This window comes from Microtus ochrogaster, chromosome 2, assembly GCF_000317375.1.
Source record: "Microtus ochrogaster isolate Prairie Vole_2 chromosome 2, MicOch1.0, whole genome shotgun sequence".
Taxonomy (NCBI): Eukaryota; Metazoa; Chordata; class Mammalia; order Rodentia; family Cricetidae; genus Microtus; species Microtus ochrogaster.
In genome coordinates, this window is record NC_022010.1 from 7,942,596 (window position 1) to 7,965,263 (window position 22,668).

The 22,668-nt window shown below is 48.8% G+C and overlaps 1 protein-coding gene across 4 annotated transcripts in view; it reads left to right on the top strand.

Moving 5' to 3' along the window:
• The window catches only part of Nos1 (nitric oxide synthase 1), a 160,121-nt gene that overhangs the window by 128,649 nt on the left and 8,804 nt on the right, over positions 1 to 22,668 (top strand). For all 4 annotated transcript variants that reach the window (XM_026785849.1, XM_026785857.1, XM_005344337.3 and 1 more), the window contains 7 exons: positions 2,412 to 2,586; positions 5,144 to 5,282; positions 6,036 to 6,114; positions 13,474 to 13,667; positions 14,913 to 15,082; positions 19,313 to 19,523; positions 20,145 to 20,232. In XM_026785849.1, coding sequence (XP_026641650.1) covers positions 2,412 to 2,586; positions 5,144 to 5,282; positions 6,036 to 6,114; positions 13,474 to 13,667; positions 14,913 to 15,082; positions 19,313 to 19,523; positions 20,145 to 20,232 — 1,056 coding nt within the window. The remainder of the gene's footprint in view (positions 1 to 2,411; positions 2,587 to 5,143; positions 5,283 to 6,035; positions 6,115 to 13,473; positions 13,668 to 14,912; positions 15,083 to 19,312; positions 19,524 to 20,144; positions 20,233 to 22,668) is intronic.

Consider the following 22,668-nt stretch of genomic DNA (forward strand, 5'->3'; position numbering starts at 1 on the left):
TATTTCTGGGGGCCTGGGGAGTCCAAGGTCAGGGTCCCGTGAGAGCTCACCCCTACTTCATGCACAGCTCCTTATAGCTGTGCACTCATGGGGTGGGAGGGATGAAGTCTGGTTCCTTCAACCCCTTAAATGGGCACTCACTTCATTCTAAGAACCCCGCCCTGATGACCTAATCACCTCCCAGAAGCCCTTTCCCTTCATTCCTTCAGAACAGGCTTCCTCATGGGAGTCAGGGACACAATTACTCAAGCCATAGTGTGTAGTCTGCCCAGCCAGTGCATGAAAAACAAAAGGAAGTTACGCAAGCCAGCTATCCCACCCATGCCCCCAACCCCGTGTCTCAGGAGAGTGGAAAAGGAATGTCAGGGACTTGCTGGTTTATACAATGTAAGCTCTACATTCAAGGAGAGACCCTGCCTCAAAGGGATAGGTGGGGAGGTAGAGGAGGATATGCAATACCCTCTTCTAGCCTCTGCCTATGCACAGGCATGCACATCTGCACACGTATGTGCAGACACTCACAGACACAGCTAAGTAATTTTAAAAGGCAAATTAAAACACAAGGAGTCATTAACAGTATCCAGTAAGGTCAAACGTGGCCAACAGTACACACCCACATAACAGGGATGTTGGGCTTAGGTGTATCTGTATTGGGCTAAGGCATGAAACAGAAGAACCCTTTTCTGTCACCCCTCAGATTTGTCCACACTGGTTGCCTCATCTGTGCGTAGGCTGCTTCCCTGTGAGGAGTGGTACTCAGACCCAGCAAGACTGTGGGGGGTGACGGGAAAAACCTGGTCTCATGCACAGGCTGTGCTTGGGAGGACTCTGGAGCCCCTGGAGAAGAAGGCTGTGAAAGAAAGGAAAAGCAGAACCTAACAGGGTCAAAGGATGACAGAGAGACCTGTGATGACATTTGCTCCACCCGTGAGACCACTGGGTCCATCCCAGTTCATGTTGTAATGATGAAAAGCCTCCTCCCAACTTCCCTCCCTCCTCCTTCCTCTTCCATTTCTGCTGCAATTTCATCCCCAGCAGCCTTGAACCATTCAGGGACAGTGGGTGACAAGGTCCACTCCTGGCTTGTCTGGGGTGACTGTCTTTATCAGAGCATCCTCCTTGGAGACAGCAGACAGGGGCTTCTGTTGCATTGGTGAATCCATCATTGTAGTCCAGATGGCTCAGTCAGGACCACTCTCCAGAAATGAGCCATATAATATCTGTAAGAGGGCAAACTAGGGGGCTGGAGAGATGGCTCAGTGGTTAAGAGGACTGGCTGTTCTTCCATAGGTCGTGAGTTCAATTCCCAGCAACCACATGGTGGGTCACAATCATGTTTAGTGAGATCTGATGCCCTCTTCTGGTGTGTCAGCATACATGGAGGCAGAATGTTGTATACATAATAAATCTATTTTTTTTTTAAAAAAAAAAAGGGCAAACTAACTGTTGGCACTATAAAACTAATGTCTCAGTACTCAGGAGATGGGAGCAGGAGAAGCAGAGTTCAAAGCCATCCTAGGCTATATGAAACCCTGAGTCAAACAAACAAAGAAAAATCCTATAAATAAATAAGGTCCACCGCCCTCCCCAGTCCTACAGTCCCCACCTCAGCATGGAGAAAACTCACATTCGCTTCACCCCCACTGAATCAAGTTCTCTTGGTGGAGAGAGCTTGTGAAACACTAGTTTCACAGACATTAGAAAGGATACAGCATGCATGTACAGTGTGCACAACTCCACGTAGGAAATCCCACTTCTACACCAACATGTGATAAGTTCAAAAGTCCTTCGGGTCTCTTTGTGAGTTCAGATCCCCGATGGCCACCACATTAGAGTCCTCATGGCTATCCTTGAGACATTGACTTGTGGCAAATGGAAGCATCCCTGCTGAGATTCTATTCTGTCCATGGTCTAGCTAACAGAGGAGAGACTATACCCAACAGCCGATGTTTCCCGCTCATTGCCCTCTCCTTCCTCAGAAACTACTGGAACCTTCTCTTGAGGACAATCATCACTGTCAGAGACTAAGAGGAAGAAGGGTCTTAAGAACTCTTAGGATTAAAGTCATCCTTCCACTAAAATGTGTTTTTACATAGTTCCGAAAGCTAGGAGTTCAGCAAGGGTTAGATTCCAACTGGCTTCTCTTGGCGGTTTGTTAGAGAAAGAGGAGGAGAGGAGGGACGGAGGAAGAGGAGGAGAGGAGGGACGGAGGAAGAGGAGGAGGGGAGAATGACTTTATAGGAAGCTTACTAACATTGATCACTTTCTGAAAGCTCCTATTCCAACATACCATTCCATGGAGTTCAGGATTCCGGTACATGAATTTCAAGGTCACGCTAATCAGCCCATGGGACCAGACACTCCACACCCTGCAGTCCCCCATCACAGACCTTCTGTTTTCTCCTGGACAGGTTCTCAGTATTCGGCCTGGGCTCTCGGGCATATCCTCACTTCTGTGCCTTTGGGCATGCAGTGGACACCCTCCTGGAGGAGCTAGGAGGGGAGAGGATTCTGAAGATGAGGGAGGGGGATGAGCTCTGCGGGCAGGAAGAGGCATTCAGGACCTGGGCCAAGAAGGTCTTCAAGGTAGGAGACCCTCTGTACCCGAGACAGTACCAAGCTATCCATGGGGTGTGGCTCAGTGGTAGTGTGTTTGCCTAGCAAGCAGGAGGCACAGGGTTGTAACCCCAGAATGGGAAGGAAAGGAGATGGGGGTAGAAATGTAAAGCAAGAAAAGTAAGGAGGGAGGGAGGGAGGGAGGGAGGGAGGCAAAAAGGAAGAAAATGAAGGAGAAAGAGAAGGAAAGGCCAAGGAGGGTCCTCCCCCAATGTCCACAGCCAGGATACAGCTCCAGTGAATTTGAGCAACCTTAACATACACCTTTCCCACTCAGAGTTCTCAGGGACACTGAAGCCGGTCCTGTGGCTTTTATTCTCTCTGTCCACGGCCCTGGAATCCATCCTCATCAGCAACCCTAGAAGGAAGGGTCCTGGGCAGCTTCTGTCATTGAACTTGTGCCGAAGGCCAAAAGGGAAACTGAGGCCCAAGGGTCTATGAGTTATTAAAGGGATCTATGTCTATAAGCCTCTTCCTGGATTTCCATCCAGACATTGAGAGCCGAGATGAATTCAAGTTCATCCACATTGAGATAACTGTGTTTTCTCTTCTCATCAGTCTGCTTTGACTGAGCATCCCAAAGGCCAGGCCCCCGAGAAGCCACTAAACCAGTGGTTCTCAACCTTCCTATCACTCTAGTTCACTTCTTTATGTTGTGGTGACCCCCAACCATAAAACTGTTTTCATTGCAATTTCATAACTGAAATTTTGCTACTGTTATGAATTGTAACGTAAACTTTTTGGAGATAGAAGTTTATCAGTGGGGTCAGGACCCACAGGTTGAAAACCATTGCTCTAAACCCGGCAGCTGTTGATATCCTGGTTTCCCATCCCGCCCTCAGCTTGAACAGTGACTCACGTTGACCCACCAGGACCCACAGCCATTTAACCCCAAAGAAATCACACAGGGGTCCACATTTGTTATAAACGGATAGGCCCATTAGCTCAGGCTTCTTATTAACTCTTATAACTTATATTAGCCCATTATTCTTATCTATGTTAGCCACGTGGCTCAGTACCTTATTCATCTTACTACTTCTGTGGCTGGGTCACGACTACAGGCTAGGACTTCCTTCGTCCCAGAATTCTCCCGTTCTCATTGAAATGCCTCTACTTCCTGTCTAGTTGTCCTGCCTATACTTCCTGCCTGGCTACTGGCCACTCAGCATTTATTTAAAATATAAGTGACAGAATACAGACCATTGTCCCACACCAGACTCATTTCTGTGTCTGCAGATATTTTTTCTTGTTCATATGAATGAAGTTCAATACCAGAACCTTTTATGACTGGCTTCTTTCCCATATTACAAAGTTTTTAAGGTCCATCCATGTTGTGGCATGTGCCAGCACTTTATCCCTTTTTGTGGCTAAATAATATTACACCCCATGATACTTGGCTTTTCTATTTTTCTGTTGATGAACATGTCAACTGTTTGGAAATAAGCACACAACCAGATAATAATAAAGCCTCTGTTTGAAAACTTTAAATTTCACTGGATTAAGTAATTCCATGGTTGTTGATGCCTCAGTCTCAGTTATCTGAGAGGTTGAGGCAGGGGCATTACTGGGACCTGAAGGTTCAAGAGCTCCCTGGGCCTATCTCAGAAAAAGTTTGCTAATCATTCTGAGCAGTAATCTTGGTATCATTACTGTTTGCTGATGAAGGAGTTTTGACCAAAAAGGAAACAAACAAGAAAAAAAAAATGTGTATCTAGACAGCTTCTTCTGCCTTTGAGTAATTGTTTTAAATCTTTTGAAGAAGACAAACAAAAAAAAACCTTCTATGGCATTTACTTTCATTTTTAATATTAAACCTCTGGGTATGTGGGATTTAGTAATATATGTCATTACAGCCTTGTCTTTAGTAGAGGTGAGGACCTCAAGTCATTGCTTAAAATAGGGGGTGATGATGTGTACATGGATGGGTGGGGCAGATGGATGGATATGAAAGAGTGAGCAGGTGGATGAAATATTATGTGGAGATGGACAGATAGATGGGTGTGTGTGTCAGTGGATGGGTGGATGGATGGATGGGTGGATAGATGGGTGGATGGATGGATGCTTAGATGATGGATGGATGGATGGATGGATGGATGGATGGATGGATGGATGAGTGGATAGATGGGTGGATGGATGGATGGATGGATAGATGGGTGGATGGATGATAAATGAATAGATGGATGGATAAATGGATGGATGGATGCTTAGATGATGGATGGATGGATGGATGATAGAGGAATGGATGGTTAGTTGAATGGATGGAAGAAAATGTTGATAAGATAAATGGACAGACAGGTAGGTAGATGAAGGGGTGGGTAGATTAATGGGTGGGGAAGTGAGTTGGTGGATAGATGGTGGAAGGAAGAATGGGTATATGGATTAATGAGTGGAGAGAGGGAGAAAGGAAAAGGGTGAGAGGGGAGAGAAAAAGAGGGGTGGAGAGAGACATCCATGCCATGCCTTGGAGCTCCTAGGGAGGCACCATCTAGGATAACTGAGGTCACCAGAAACTCTGTGTGGGTCACAGGCAGCCTGTGATGTGTTCTGCGTGGGGGATGACGTCAACATCGAGAAGGCAAACAATTCCCTCATCAGCAACGACCGCAGCTGGAAGAGGAACAAGTTCCGCCTCACCTACGTGGCTGAAGCTCCAGAGCTGACACAAGGTACCTGACCCTGGGAGGGGTGGGCTGGAGAGCTCCTCTCAAGGGTGTGTGGGAGCGGTGGCTTTCACTCTGGTCTCCTTTCAGAGAATCTCTTGAAGCACACAGGCCATACTTTTGTCCCCACGTGCAGGGTACTGTATAATGGGGAGTCTCTCTCCGGTCACACAGCCTGCCTACAAACCATCCCCACCTCCGTTCCATCTACCTTGGCACTTGGTTCTGTGTCTGCATCCACCTCACCTGCCCTCACTCTCACCCTTTCCACTCCAGAGGAAGAGCTGGAAAGGGGTCAGAGGAGGTGGCTCACTTGGTAAAGGACAGGCTTCACAGACACCAGGACCTGCGTTGATTCCCCAGAACCCATGAAGGAGCCAGGCATGGTGGTGTATGCTTACAGTCCCAGCACTGGGAAAGAGGAAACCAGAGAACCTTGGGGTTCACTAGCCAGTCAGCCTAGCCAAACTGGCCAGCTCCAGGCCAGAGAGAAACTCTGTCTCAGGAGATAAGTTTATACATTACCTAAACAATGACAGCTCGGGATCCTCTGGCCTCTACATACACACATACACAAACACATGTACCTGCACATACACTGGCACAGGCAGACATTCATGCACACACACAAACACATGTACCTGCACACACACTGGCACAGGCAGACATTCATGCACACACACGTACCCAAGGGTGGAGAGGTTTTGTGGAACTTTGTTTAAACCCCTCTCATGGTGGCCATTATTTCTCTCCTCACAGGTCTTTCCAATGTGCACAAAAAGCGAGTCTCAGCTGCTCGATTCCTTAGCCGCCAAAACCTGCAGAGCCCCAAGTCCAGGTAGGAACACCCGCTCAGCAGCAATCCCTTCTGCTTCCAGGAAGGAGAACTCAGATTCCAGAGACCGTTAAAAGCTCCTGGAGCCCCTCACACCAGGTCCTCGGACTCCTGCCTTTATGTCCCCATGTCCCCAACTAGAGACAGGGACGAAGAAGTGTCAATATAATGCTGAGAAAGAAATGGGCCTCAGGGTGAGCTTGGCAGGCTGACCCCTTGTGAAGTAGCGGAGTAGTCTCCATAGGCAGTATCTCCATCTGAAAGTGCTCGATCCAATACTGTGAGTGATGGTTTGCTAGAGCAATATTTCTCAACCTGTGGGTCACGACCCCTTTGGGGAATCCAATGACCCTCTATGGGGGGGGGGGTCACGTAAGACCACTGGAAAACACAGCTGTTTACATTACAATTCATAACAGTAGCAAAATTACGGTAGCAACAAAAATAATTTTATGGTTAAGGGTCACACTAGGAAGGTTGAGAACCACTGCTCTAGAGAGCTGCAAAAATAGCTACTTGTACTGTGGGGTGATGGCAGGCACACCCCCAAATTGCTTACTCTTTGATTCGAAACCCTATCTATAATATATTATCTGTGTGCCTGCCACCATGTGCCTAGGGAGATCAGAGGACAACCTTTGAGTGCCCATCCTTACGTCCCACCTCATTTGTGACAGGGACTCTTCACTGCTGCACGAGCCCAACGTGGCCCGTGGAGCTTCTGTGAACCCTCCTGTCCCTTCCTATGGATGCTGGGCTTTTCAGGCATGCTCGCTCTCCATATGGCTTTTTGTTGTTGCTCGTGTGTGTGTTGGGGGTGGGGAGGTATGACTTCCCAAGACCAGGAGAGTGTCCGATGCCCTCAGACTGGAGTTACAGGTGATTGTGAGCCACCATGTGGATGCTGGGAACTATACCCGGCTCCTCTGCCATGGCTGCCAGTGCCCTTAACCACTTTTCCGTTTCTCTAGCGCTATGAACCCTTTTACATAGGCTGTAGAGAGCTGGACTCGGGTCTTTAGTCTTGTGCCATAAATGTTTTCACCCCATGAGCTATCCCCCAGCCCTAGAAATTATCTTACTACCCAGCATAGCCAGACAATTTGCTCTCTGCTATAGCCAAACACCTTGCTATCTGATAGAGAGTATGTTTGTCTTAGCACTTGGAGCAGGGGCATGGGGGTTGGTGAGGCTTTTGTTTTATGCAATGCTGGGGCTTGAACCTGGGATCTTACACACACTAAGTGAGTGCTGGACTAGTGAACTGCATTTTGAATCTTAGCACGACTTAAAACACGGTTATCTTAGCTGGGTGGTGGTGCCACGCGCCTTTAATCCCAGCACTCGGGAGGCAGAGGCAGGTGAATCCCTGTGAGTTCTAGGCTAGCCTGGCCTACAAGAGCTAGTTTCAGGACAGCTAGGACTGTTACACAGGGAAACCCTGTCTCGAAAAACCAAAATAAATAAATAAATACCACACAGTTTAGCTGGGCAGTGGTGGCACATGCCTTTAATCCCAGTACTTGGGAGGCAGAGGCAGGCGGATCTCTGTGAGTTCAAAGCCAACTTGGTCTACAAGAGCTAATTCCAGGACAGGCTCCAAAGCTATAGAGAAGCCCTGTCTTGAAAAACCAAAAAACAAAAACGCAGTTAGCTTTTTCAGCAACACCCAAAACAAGTCATTTTTCCCTCCCAAGAGACTTACATGACCAAGGACACTGCCCCATATCCTTTGGGTCCCTTGGCTTCCAAGCTGTTTTCCTAAGAACCGGCTTCCGGATCCTCAGGCTTCAACCACCTTACTCCTCCACTGGAAATATCACTCCCAGACCGCAGCAGCAGAGGTCACATGATCACCACCAACAACTGTGTCGGGCCAGCTACTGCCATCACCAGCCTGAACAGGACATGCCGATATCACCTGTCCTGCGACACTGTCCTCATGGCCCACCCACCCGCCCACCAAGCCTGTGTCCTCACTGAGCCCAGGCACCTCTCTTTTCAGAATGATCACACGCAGGCTGGCTGCCGCTCTGCATCTATAATAATTAAGTCTTGGTGCTGATCCCTCTTGGGATTTATTTTTTTCACCTTTCAGTTACAGCTAAGGTGTGTCTCCTAAATTCTTTATCCTTTGCAGTCCTAGGCACTGACCCCAGTTCTCTAACACATTTCCCGAGCAGCCTTGGGAAAGTCACAGGGTGTGGAACTGAGAACTGGAGAGGTGACCCAGTGACTAAAAGCACTGGCTGCTCTTGCAGAGGACCCTGGTTCGGTTCCCAGCACCCACATGGTTGCTCACAACCATCTGTAACTCCAGTTCCAGGGTATGTGGCTCCCTCTTTTGGTTGCCATGGGTAGCAGTGAACACACACACATTCAAAACATTCATAGACAAAATGAAAATAAATGCATTTCTTAAAAAGCCACTGGGATGCTCTGAGGTCCTTTCCCCTTTACTATAGCACGGAACCGCTGACAGCAAGCTTGCTCACTTGTATATGATATTCTCTGTCTTCCGTGCACCGAGCAGAGCTCCCTGAATGCTATTTCTAACTCACACCAGTCCAGGAAATAAAGGTCACAATTGTTCACATGTTAGATATGAGAAGTAACCAAGAGAAAATGCAAGTGTCTTTTCAAGGTCACACTGACCTGATTATCTGGCCACCACACCAAATGACTCCACAGATGGTCTCCGTCTCATTTGCCAGGCTGCTGTGACCATTGAAAATGATCCTCCTAAAGTGGCTGGCACAGTACAGGATCCATTGTTCCTCCCCTTCTCCTCATGCTACCTGCGTAGTTAGCATGCATGCTTCCTGCGTGCCCTTCCGGAACCCCGAGCCTCTTGAACTCCCCTCAAATATTCTCAGACATTAATAGAATAGATTAGGCACTTAGTATCTTTGAACAGTTAGTTCCATGCAGCATTAGATGCATAGGGACATCTGACAGAGAGGGGCTGTGGAAAAGCCGTACCTGATGTCCCCACTCTATCCCATGGAAAGTCACCACTGACATGGTGTTACAAGAGGGGTTCTAAGTGCACCAAGGAGCCATGCGCATTGAAGAGTCCATGAAAAGCCAGTGTGGAGTGGGTCCTCCCAAGAGAATGGTTCTCAGGCACGTGGCCTTGGAATCCGCTGCTGTCTACCACCCAGAGGGACCCAACTCTGGCAGAGTTTCCAAGATAAACAAAGGAATTTGCCAAGCAAGGTTAGGAACTGGAATAGAGTTAAAAGAGTTATGCACTAGTAGACCAAACTGTGCCTAAGGGGTTAGGGGACTGGAGCAATGGGCCAGTGGTTAAGAGCCCTGGATGCTCTTCTAGAGGACTTGGGTTCAATGCCCAGCACCCGCATGGTGGCTCACAACCACCTATAATTCCAGTTCCAGGGGATCTGATGCCGTCTTTTGGGCCTTTGTGGGCCCAGCCAAGCATGGTGCACAAATGTACATGCAGGAAAAATACCACCCATACACATGCACATAAAATAAACACCCATACACATGCACATAAAATAAACACCCATACACATATACATAAAATAAAAATAACTAAATATATTTTTAAAAGATAACGCTTTATAGAATTTTTTAAGTATAATTGAGTGGAAAATCATAACTCACCCACTTTCCCAGGCCAAGGCCAAAGAGGGAGCCTCTCTGGCCTAGGAAAACATCACAAACTGTTCCCACTAGTAATCCTTAATTACAGGTATGGTGCCAAAGAGGAAGGAAGTGTCCTTTGGCGTGTGTCACCTCCTCGGCATCCTGCTTGGAAACAAATTTTGTGATACAGGCACAGTAATTAGGAAAAGCAGTGTGTGAGAGGGTGTAATGGGGTGAGTGTGGGCGGGAGAGAAACGGAAAATTCTAGAAGTCAAGGGGAGGGGCGAGACTGAAGGACTGGGATTGGTTGGTAAGGAGGGTGGGATTCCCAGAAGAAAAGTGACTACTGAGAACTCAAGAACAATGGCAATGGGTTTTTGATCCTACTGCACGTGCTGGCTTTGGGGGAGCCTAGGCAGTTTGGATGCTCACCTTACTAGACCTGGATGGAGGTGGGCGGTCCTTGGACTTCCCACAGGGCAGGGAACCCTGATTGCTCTTCGAGCTGATGAGGGAGGGGGACTTGATCGGGGGAGGGGGAGGGAAATGGGAGGCGGTGGCGGGGAGGAGGCAGACATCCTTAATAAATAAATAAAAAGAAAAGTGAGAAGATGCCTAGAAAGGGAAGTGTGAACTCGGGGGCACGAAGGGAATCTTCGATGGACATGGATAGAACAATCTCTATGTCCGTGTGGGATGCACACGTTTGTGCATGTGTGGACACGTGTAAAGAGGCCTGAGGTGACAGGTGGAATCTCCTCAGTTACTTTCAACCTTAGTTTTTTAGATAGGCTCTCACTGAACCTGGAGGTCACCGACCAATACAACTGGACTGCTGACCTGTGAGCCCCAGGCCCCTCCTCTCCAGCTGCGGGATTATAGGCGCACGCCGCCTCCGTGATTTTTACTTGTGACTGGGAATCCGAACACAGGCCCTTTGCTGGGGAGGGGGGGGGCAAGCACGCTTACTACAGAGTATTTCTCTAGCCCGAGATTCTGTATGTTTTTGAGATAAGGTAACCCAAGAGATCTTTTTTAAAATACTAATTGAAGTAGAGGCACTCTCTTCCCCAATTTACAGCCTACAGTGTTTCCTGAAGATCAAAGGGGATTTTCTGAAATCTTTGCCTGAGGCCCCTGGGATCACACAGGTCATGAAGAGGCCCCTGGCACCCACCTATCACCTCTCTCAAACTCTCCAGTCATTGGCAGGCATGGTGGCACATGCCTTTTAGAGGACTGTGAGTTCCTGATGTGCCTAGCATTATAGTTCAGAGCTAGCCTGAGCTACATAGTGCGTTAGAAGGTAGCCTGGACAACCTAGCATAACACCGTCAACATAAAATGAAGAAAGCACCGTTTGCGCTTTCCTAACGCGCTGTTCCCCTTTTCCATCCTGGACTTCTGCTGACTCTCTCTCCTCGATCACCCTGCCCAGGGGTCTCTGTGTGCTCAATCCGCATTATGTCAAATAGCAGACCCCAAGTGACCAGTGTCTCCCTTATGCCACCCTCCCCTCTGCTGCCACATATCCACGGCCCTAACCCTGTGAGACCTTTCAGTGATTTCCAGGGAGGATAAGATGTCCTGCCCACTCTCCCCACCCATCACTTTCTCCCTGCCCATCACTCTCTCCCCACCCATCACTCTCTCCCAGGCACCTAAAGCCACAGGAACCCATAGACAACTGCACCTTGTCGGGGCAGCCAGCTCAGGCTCTCCTTACCCTTCTGGCTGGATGGAGCTATTAGCTATTAGGATTTTTCTATCTAATGCGGGATGTCAGACAATTGTTATCTTGCTGGTGACCCTACCTGAACCACTGCCATGAGTATGTCTGCCTGTCTTTACATGTCTATGTATGTGTCTGTGTGTGTCTTTGCGTGTGCACACATGTGTCTGCATGTGCTTCTATCTGCCTGTGTGTCTGAGTACATGTAAGTGACACTTCTGTATGTGAAAGAAATGAGCGGGTCACGGGACGGGCTGTGAGGACAGAGGAACACAAGGCCTGTATGGCGACTGTTTCCCACATGGCCCATCTCTCCCACAGTTGCTCAGCAGACCACGTGAGGCGTACCTCACACCTGTAATCTTAGCACGTGGGAGGCTGAGGTGAGCAAAGCCAGCCTGAACTACAGTGAGAGAGAATCTGTGACGAAGACAGGAGGAGGAGGGAACAAAGAAAGAAAGGAAAAGAAAAAAAATCCCTATCCCAGAGCTTCATGAACGTAGAAAAAATGCAACAGAATTGAGGGTGTGACAGTAATTGATGTTAGCCAGTGGAACTCAACTTCACAGCAAAATGTCGAGGATTGTCCACCCAGGTTCCCTGGGTACCCAGTCACGTCATCTTGTGCAAAATCCCAGATGGGACAGAACCTGGACCCACCTTCCACGCACCTGCTGGCCACATCCCGTCCCTATCCTGTCCCTCCTTTACTGTCCAATTGCCTGCAGGGTCAGGAGGCCTGGAGGAAGCAGGTGAGCATCAGCCAGCTCAACAGGATCAAACCCTTGGCCTTCCCTTTGGGAATAAGTCCTGACGCAGGGAAGAAATTGGGTGTTGATTTGAAATGAAAACCTTTCGAAGACTTACTCTGCTTGAGCAACAGTCTCCTGAATTAGAAGCCTTGCAGCACCCCCTGCTGGCTAGTGGCTGCTATCACGCTCTTCCCGTCACCAGTGAAAGCTATGGTGGTGGTGGTGTCTTTCCTCCTAGGAACTAAATGCTGATGTGAGTTAGAGATAAAAACAAGTCCTGTGAGCTGCTGAAACTGACAAGCTCAGCATCCCAGAGAGGGTAAGACCCTCCTGGGAAAGGGAAGGGCATCCCAAACCCTAGGAACACACAGTTAGTCTTCTCAAGTTCCCCCACCATACCACAGACAGAGTACCAGGCTTCAAGAGATGACTTCACTCGCTATCCACCCCACTTACACACAAAGATATGTGCCAGTTTAGCTATTTTTAATAACTGTGGCTATTCCTAGCACAAAGGGACTCTTGGTTGTGGCAAAAACATCCCTAAATAGCAAGGGTTCTTGGTCTACTCAAGCGTAATTTACATGTGGAAGATGCGAGTTTCTCCCTCCACTAAGACCAGTTGGCGAAGGGAAAGAGCAATGTCTGGCATTGAAGATGGTTGTGAGCCTCCATGTGGGCGCTGGGACCCTAACCTAGGTCCTTTGCAAGAACAGCCAGTGCTCTTAACCACTGAGTCAGCTCTCCAGCCCCAAGAATTTGTTCTTTTAGGGTTTTTTTTTAAGTTTTATTTTACTCTATGTGTGTGGATATTTTGTCTGCATGTGTATCCATGTACCATAAGTGTGCAGTACCCACAAGAGGGAATCCTTGTCCCTTTGAGCTGGAGTTGCAGATGGCTGTGAGCTGCCACGTGAGTGCTGGGGATTAAACCTAGGTCTTCTGCACGAATAGCAAGAGCTCTTGACCACAGAACCGTTCTCCAGCTGGTTAGTGTGAGCCCCCTGAACAGGAAACACACAAACCCAGGCAGGTGTGATCAGGTACACACTCGTCCTCAAGCTAAGCATTCTCATACGCTGACGTGTCTACTCAGGAGAGGCCCTGAGCCTCTAGCCAGGCCTTCTTATACTGCAATAGGGACCTTGTTTGCAAAAGAGAATAGAGGGCCAGCAAGAGGGCTCAGTGGATAAAGGTGCTTGCTGCCAAGCCTGACAACTGGAATTCAATTCTTTGTCCCACAATCCCCCGCCTTCCCTGCAGCCGATCAACCATCTTCGTGCGTCTCCACACCAATGGGAATCAGGAGCTGCAGTACCAGCCAGGCGACCACCTAGGTGTCTTCCCTGGCAACCACGAGGACCTCGTGAATGCGCTCATTGAGCGGCTGGAGGATGCACCTCCTGCCAACCACATGGTGAAGGTGGAGATGCTGGAGGAGAGGAACACAGCTCTGGGTGAGGGTCCAGCTGCACCCAATGGAAGGGCTGCGAGAGCCGCAGCTCCAAGCAGGCAGAGTAGCCACCAGGGCATGACGGCCTCTCAGTGAGGGCTCCCTATCTCACTTTAGTTGATGGATGAATCACCCGTAGCCTCCTTCCCTCCTTCACTTTCTTCTTTCTTTCCCGCTCCTTCTCTTCCTCCGTCCCCTCCCTTCTTGTTCTAGTTCTTTCTCTAGCTCCTTCCCTTTTCTCCCTCCCTCCTTCCCTTCCTTTCTTCATCCTTTTCCTCTTCCCCTTCCTACTTCCTCCCTTCTTTCCTTTTTCTATGTAGACCAGGCTGACTTCAAACTTTCAATCCTCCTGCCTCAGCCTCCTAAGTACTAGGACCACAGACACAGCCTGTCACACCTGGTTTGAAGAACCTTCAAAGCTAAGGGTCTCCAAGCTCCGCCCTCACCTCATAGATAGGGAATGGGCTCCAGACGCCAGTACAAGGAGCTGTGGTGGCCATACCTGGCAGCCTGTGACACCATGGCTGTCACCTTTGCAGGGGAGCTAACTAGAATGTGAAAATGGCATGCTGTCTACCAAAGCCTTGCTGCAAGTCCTCTTGGCAGAAGCCACTATGAAGAGACATGCCCCCCCTTAGGGAATCTAATCGCATGTAGTTCTCTGTGTTAGACCAGAATTTCCATCATGTCTTGAGCTCACAATGAGGTAGGGTATCATGTTTGGAAGGTACACAGAATAGTCCTCCCCCTATGAAGGAAGGGTTCCAGGACCCCTAGAAGATGCCAGAATCCGTGCATACCCAAGTCCACACTGTGGTATCTACATGCTACTATGTGCATCCTCCTGCATACTTTAAACCCTCTCTAGATGGCTTACCCAGTGTGATATAAATGCCCTATAAATGGTCACTACACCATAGTGTTTACGGATAATGACAAGGAAAAAAGTGTACATTTCAGTACAGATGAAGAGTCTCTCTCTCTCTCTCTCTCTCTCTCTCTCTCTCTCTCTCTCTCTCTCTCTCTCTCTCTCTCCATTGCTTTCATTCCTCTGCCATGGACATGGAGAGCCAGGGGTACAGCGTAGTTAGAGCCAGGGGTGAGGCTAGAAGGCCTGCCTTTGCACCGGGAAAGCTGTGTGGCCCGTAGACAAATTCCATCACTTCTCTGTGCTTCCTCTTCCACACCTGGGGTGACAAGTGTGGTGAGGATTAGGTGACCTGAGCATTGTCCCCCCTGTGCCTCCCAGGCGTCATCAGCAATTGGAAGGATGAGCCTCGCCTCCCACCCTGCACCATCTTCCAGGCCTTCAAGTACTACCTGGACATCACCACGCCACCCACGCCCCTGCAGCTGCAGCAGTTCGCCTCCCTGGCCACCAGCGAGAAAGAGAAGCAGCGGCTGCTGGTCCTCAGCAAGGTTGGTCCCAGGTCTTAAAAAAGCAATGAATATGCTCTTCCAACTTTTCACAGCAGATGGCAGTCGTGAGTAAGGGGTTGTGGCCTCGTTTGCATATGGTCGCCATATTGGTTTGTTCCATCTGACTCTCCCAGCTCTCAAGCCTGGTAAATTGAAAGGGACCCTTCCTGAAACTCAGCAGGCATTGCTATAATAACTCTTTCTGCCTTTCTTTGTGGTTTTGAGTTCTTGTCGGTGCCAGCTTAACCCATGCATGGAAGAAAAGGTAGCAGAGATCCCCACAGCGGGTTTACAGATAGGGGTTTGATTCAGTGGTATTTTCTGGTCCAGAATAGCTAAAAAAAAAAAAGGTTGCTAGAAAAGAGACAAGAGACCTCTGGTGATCCTGGTGATCAGATGAACCCAGCAGCTTTACTACCCTTGCCTAGATACCACAAAGGTCCCTACCCAAGATGCTCTCTGTCCTTGCTCAGTAGGGCATCTAAGGCTGGGGATGTGGCCCAGTGGGTAGAGCTCCTGCCAAGTACACAGAAAGTCCTGGCCTTAATCCTCAGTACCGCATGAACTAGACATGAACTAGACCAAAGAGGCAGGAGGATCAGAAGTTCAAGGTCATCTTCACCTACACAGAGAATTCAGTGTCAGCCTGGAATGCATGAGACTTGTCAAAAAACAAAAACAGGGCTTGCAAGATGGCTCAGTGGATAAAGGTACCTGCTGACAACCTAGGCTCAGTTCAATCCCCTGGGCCCACATGGCAGAAGGGGAAGTTACTCCTGAAAACTGCCCTCTGAATTCTACTTGTGTGTGCACATACACTCATACTCAGACACACTCTCTCCTGTGCACAAAACATAAGAGATGAAGAGATGTCTCAACCCTTTAGAGCACTGGCTGTTCTTGAAGAGGACCTGAGGACCAGGGTTTTATTCCCAGAACCTACATGGCAACTCATAACCCCAGTTCCAGGGAATCAGATAACCTCTTCTGACCTTTGGAATCACCAGGCACACTCATGGTATACACACACACACACACACACACACACACACACACACTCAGGAAAAACATTCAGATACATAAAATAAATCTAAAATGTTTTGCTCTTGTTTTGTTTTTTGAGACAGGATTTCTCTGTAGCTTTAGTGCCTGTCCTGGAACTAGCTCTTATAGACCAGGCTGGCCTCGAACTCACAGAGATCCACCTGCCTCTGCCTCCCGAGTTCTGGGACCACCTCCTAGCTTAAATCGAAAAATTTAAAACTAATATAATTTAAAATAAAGACACCTACCTACTCAGGTAGACCACCTAACCCCAGTGTTTCCAGGAAGGGGGGTCTCCTTCCAAGGAAGCAGCTCTCCCCCCACCCCCCGCAGAGGCCATTTCTTTTGCTATCCAAGAAAGTGGACTGGGTGGTGAGTAGCAAGAGGGAGGCTCATTAGCAAGTGCACATTATCGAGAAAAGTGAAAATAAACACCAGAAGACAGCGAGGACTCCGAATGGGGAGCAGGAGACAGATGGCCGTGGTAGAACGGGTGGCCGTCATTCTGCATCCTAAGCTTAGCAGGATTTTATAACTTTTAGAAGATGTATAATTTGGACTGGAAACTTGTGATTAATGGTGGCGGGGGTGAACATTTTGCATAGTATTCTTTGAGAGAGAGTTTCATATAAAGTTCATTTCTTCGGGAAAGCACAGAGTCTCCAAGACAAGTGAGTGGAATTTTATTGTTGTTGTTGTTGTTGTTGTCAGAAAGAAATACAGAGAGAAAATAGGCTGGGAGGTAGAGGGGGCTGGGAGGGAATGGTCAGATTGCAAAACAAAGCAGACCCCAGGGAAGAAGGAAAGGAGCAAGGTCAGATAGAAGTGTACCACTTGCAATGTGGTTTCTGAAAAAATGCCCATGGTCCTTGGGGGTTCCTAGAGCCAAAGTTATGGCTCCCTAGAAAGAGTCACCTTGGCATCTGTCCTGAGCTTGAAGATCCTGCAGGAATCCATGCCCAGCAGTAGCACAGCTGCCGAATGCGGTTCAGGTAGAGGTCACTGCCCGAGGAAGTCAGTGTTAGATGCATGCCCGTCCAGAGTCTTCCCCTGGAGGCTCTCAGTCACGAGACCTCTGATGTTTTGAATCTGAAACGTGGGGCTGGAGAGTTTGTTCAGCTGTTCAGAGAACTTGCCGCTCTTCTAGAGGACCCAAGTTTGGTTCCCAGCACTGACATCAGGTGGCTTACAATTGTCTGTTAACTCCAGTCCAGGAGATTAGGGCCTCTGGCCTCTGCTGGCACCTGACCTCAAGTGCACGTACTCCCATGTAGACACACACACACATGCACATGCACACACACATACACACATGCGCTCACACACATGCTCCTCCTTGGTCCACTGCTGGAGGCACTGTTTGAAAACACTATGAAACTTTTAATGGGCAGGGCCTCCCTAGAAGAAGTGGGTTGTTAGGAATGAGTCTTGGTCTTAGAGCCCAGTTCCATGTCCCCATGTATCCTCTGCCTCACTCCTGCTGCATGTGTGCAATGGGATGGCCACCTCCTATTCCTGCAGTCCCTCATCCACCACGATTGGCTGTGTCTCCTTGAATCGTAATCCAAAACAAATCCACCTTCTTTAGGCTGCTTCTCGTTGGGGATTCAGACCCAGCAGTAAGACAAGTGAGTGAGGCTGCCTGCAGCAGCTGGAGGCCAATGGGGCTCAGCGTAGGAAATGGATACCTTTAAAAACACCTGGAGAGGCAGCTCAGCATTTAAGGAACTTGCTGTTCCTGCAAAGACTGGTTTAATGCTTAGCATCCACAGCAGGTGGCTCACCACTCTCTGTAATTCCGGCTCCAGGGAATCTGACGCCCTCTTCTGGCCTCTGCAAGCACTCACACACAAACACGTGCACACAAATAAACGCACACACGTGTACACAAAGACACAGAGACACATACACACAAATAAAAATTTAAAGTAAATCTTTTTAAACTTAGAAACAATTCTTACCTCACAGGCCACACAAACGTGGCAGCTGTGGATCTGTGTGCCTGCTAGAGGTGGCCATTCCCGGCTCAGACACAAGGCCTAGTCCTAGCTTACCAGGACTCTGTGTCTCTGTAACCTCATCTGTGAGATGGGATGATAATAAGCCATTGCTGCAGGGTGAGTGTTTATGGCCCCTAGGCTTCTCACATCGAAATTAACTCCCTCGGTTAGATTGGGTGTGTCACTTATCAGGGGGGTGACATCAAGAGGTAGGGATGGGGTTGGGGGTGCAGCTTGATAGCTGGAGGCTACAGTCACGTGCTCAAGGCTCTGAATTCAGTCACAAGGACTGGTGCTGCAAGGGGGGCAGAGAGAGAAGGGAGAGGGAAGGAAGGAGAGGGAGGGAAAGAAGAGAGAGGGAAGAATGGAGGGAGAGAAGGAGGGAGGGAGGGAGAGAAGGAGGGAGGAAGGAAGGGGAGGGACGAAAGAAAGAAAAAGAAAGTAAGGAGGAAGGGAGGAGAGAGGGGAGAGGCTTTTGCAAGGCAATTGCATCAAGGACCTTACCCTCATAGGCCAGATAGACATTTTTATAAAAAGAAGCCAGGAAATCTGCTTCTCCTTTCTGCCACGTGAAGACACATAGGCACCACCAGGATCTACATGATCTTCAGGATCTACACCAAAGTAGATTCTCCCCAGACACCAAATCTGCTGGTCCCCCAACCACGAACCTCTGGGACATGAGTGATAGATTTCTACTGAACCAATTAACCATCCTGGGGTATTGGTATTTCAGAATAGCTATGGCCATCTCTGTGACCAAATGCCCAATAATAGGCAAGAGAGGCCACAGAGAGCAGCCATCATGAGAGGTAAGGTATAGCCAAAGTCAGCCGAGGCAGTTGGTCACATTGCAATAGCAGTCAGGAAGCAGAGTCAACAGGAAGTGGATTAGGCTATAAAAGCTCAAGGCCCGCCCTCAGTGACTCACTTCCTCCAGCTAGGCTCTACCTCTAAAGATTCTACAACTTTCCAAAGCAGCACTGCCAACTGAGACCCAAGTGTCCAAACACAGCCTGTGGGGGACACTTCACACTTGAACCACTATCGTAAGAGAGGCTCTATTTCAAAGCCAGAGCTGCCTAGCCCCACTGTAGGTGCGGAATGCCCTCAGGTCAGCTCACTGCTCCCCTGGTCTTCCTCCAGGCCCCACTGACTCAAGCCCCTCTCTGTCCTCTTCTCACAGGGGCTGCAGGAATATGAGGAGTGGAAATGGGGCAAGAACCCCACTATTGTTGAGGTGCTGGAGGAGTTCCCGTCCATCCAGATGCCGGCCACTCTTCTCCTCACCCAGCTGTCCCTGTTGCAGCCTCGCTACTATTCCATCAGCTCCTCCCCAGACATGTACCCCGACGAAGTGCACCTCACTGTGGCCATTGTCTCCTACCACACTCGAGGTGTGTACCTGGGGCAGCTCTGTCTGGGAGATTCCTGAATCTGCATTCCCCCTCATGGTATCTGGAGGTCTCTCCTTGAATGACCTGTGGATCCGATCCCCAATTCTTACAGGACACTGCCCGCCAAGCCCATGGAATGGAGTGTGTCCCATAGCTGAGCTAACCCTGAATATGGTTAGGAATAGGCAAGGTGTGTGTCTGGGGGGGTCACCTAGGCCTCCTCTCACCCTGTCCACCCTGCCAGGCAGCACTCACAGGAGCATCACACAGGCCTGTCTGGAGCTAAATAGCACAGACACCGCTGTGATGTCTTTCCCTTGAGATCAAGCCCCTGAAGTGCACAGTGCCTAGAGACTCTGAGACAGGATGAACAAGCCATTCAGAACACCCCGACCCAGGTCCTCTGAGTATTCACACCCAGACAGATCCAAACCCTATGCTCACTCTGAGTGTACCAGCTCCTCCTCCCCTTCAGAGCAGGGATTTAGGTCTGGAACTCTGAGGCACAACCCTTGGCATTGAGCTGGGAGATACTTCACTGTGGGTGAGGGCTGGGGCTGGGGCTGGAGGAGTGAGACAGTGCATGACATGATGTTCTGACCCACCTGCTCATTCTGTTAGATGGGGAAGGACCCATTCACCACGGCGTGTGCTCCTCCTGGCTCAACCGGATACAGGCTGATGATGTAGTCCCCTGCTTCGTGAGAGGGTGAGTGACAGATGAGGAGAGGCACAAGGCCATCTCCTATCAGCACGTTGGTCCCGTGCATTAGGATACATGAAGGCTCAGCCTGAAGGGCTCTAGATAGATGGCGGGTGGGGCAGGGGTAGCACCAATGTCTGCATCATTTCCAGTCGCTAGGGAGACAGGATCAAGGGACACACATCCAGCCTGGTATCTGGGTAATAAATACTTATACAAGACCATGAGAAGGGGGTCTCGACCTTTAGTGGGCAATCTATCCTTGATGATGTGGCAACCCGAAAGACATTGTCAGGTGTCCCGTGGCAACCCGAAATGTCTTCAGACATCTTCAGGTGTCTCTGAGGTGATAGGTAGAGGGCAAAAGACACACCAGGATGATTTTTTTTCTTTTTATATACCAGTATATGTGTGTGATTCGTGAGTGTGGCACACACATGGAGACCACAAGACAACTTCCGTGGGTCACTTCTCCCCTTCCACTTTTACATAGGTCCTGGGGATTGAACTTAGACCCAGGCAAGCTTTGTTTATTAAAACACAAATAAAGTTGTTGAATTAAGAGCGGCAGAGCTGCGTCCCCAGCACCCGGCTGCCTGCACGGCTAGCTTTATACCCAAAATAATTACACAGAAACTGTATTCTTTTAAACACTGCCTGGCCCCATTAGTTCCAGCCTCTTATTGGCTAGCTCTTACATATTAATCTAACCCATTTCTATTAATCTTTGTAGCCCACGAGCTGGCTTACCAGGAAAGATCTTAACCTGCGTCTCTCTGGAGTGGGACAATCATGGCGACTCCCTGACTCAGCTTCTTTCTCCCAGCCCTCTGTTCTGTTTACTCCACCCACTTAAGGATTGGCCTATCAAGGGGCCTAGGCAGTTTCTTTATTAATAAGAAATCACTCCCACATCATAAAGTATCACTATATTTCTCCTTTTTGTCATAATTAATATAAGAAAAACCATATACACTAAGTACAATTACTATATATAGTATATCCAGGCAATAAGTACATCAACAGTGTCTAGCTCATTCGCATCACAGATTCAGAGGAAATACCCTATATCCTGTTGTGGTGAGTCCAAAGTGCTGTACCTAATTTACTTTCCATCACAGCTTGCATGACCATCCAAAACTATCTTTTGAGATCTCTCAACCTTATATGCTTTACACTTCTTTAGTGGATGTTCTTTCTGAGTCTCGTAAACAAGGAAAGCTACGGCAGGCTTGCACAGGATGTGTTTGACCCGCTGAACCGTCTCGATGGCTCCACATTTGTTTTTCTTTCTGGTTCTCACTCCGGTTTCTCAGAGATTGGGAATGTACTAAACACCCCCATCCAGAGAAGATTTCCCCATTTTAAGAATGGTCCTGAGCTGGGACTCTTACCTCATATACAGCTCTTTCATCAATGGAAACTCTGATCCAACACTGGTTTGGCCACCACTCTTTTCTCCTGTGGAGGGTAGAATGTTGGCAGTATGGACCACCTACTGTCCACATCAGAGTCTCGGAGAGTCACTCGTAAAGCAAGAGTCTCAAAGCGCAGCCTGACCACATAGCCTGGGCATGTCCATGTTAGCATCCCCAGGTAGCTCATTCGGCACTGGTGTCTGCGACCCCCTGATTAAAGACCTCGTGGATGGCTGAGGACTCCTTCTCAAGAGTGGAAGAGAAAGCTGAAATCAGGGCCTGGGGCAATGGCTCAGTGCTGTTTTACAGGTGTAAGGATCTGAACCCAAATCCCAGCACCATCTTAAAAGCCAGGCAGGGTGACTCATGCCTGAGGAGGCAGAGACAGGCAGGTGACAGGCAGGTTCACAGAGCTTAGTGGCAGCCTCTGAATCAGGGAACTCCAGGTTCCATGGAAAAACCTGGCTCAAAAAGTAAAGTGGAAAATGATAGAAAGACATTCAATGTTGACATCCGACATCCACATGCACATGTGCAGACAAATATACACACATACACACGCACACACACGCACATATACCCACACACAAACATTCTTACATGCACATGTGCAGACAAACATACACACATACACACACACACACGCACATATACCCACACACAAACATTCATACATGCACATGTGCAGACAAACATGCACACTTACATGCATACACACATACACATGCACACATGAGCACATATACTGACACACATACATTCATACATGCACATGCATACACACATACATACATACACACACATACACATGCACATAAACTCACACACAGTTGAAATTTTAACTTAAAATTCAATCCAGGGTGGTCGGCTGGAGAGATGGCTCAGTGGTTAAGAGCATTGCCTGCTCTTCCAAAGGTCCTGAGTTCAATTCCCGGCGACCACATGGTGGCTCACAACCATCTGGAATGAGGTCTGGTGCCCTCTTCTGGCCTGCAGACATACACACAGACAGAATATTGTATAC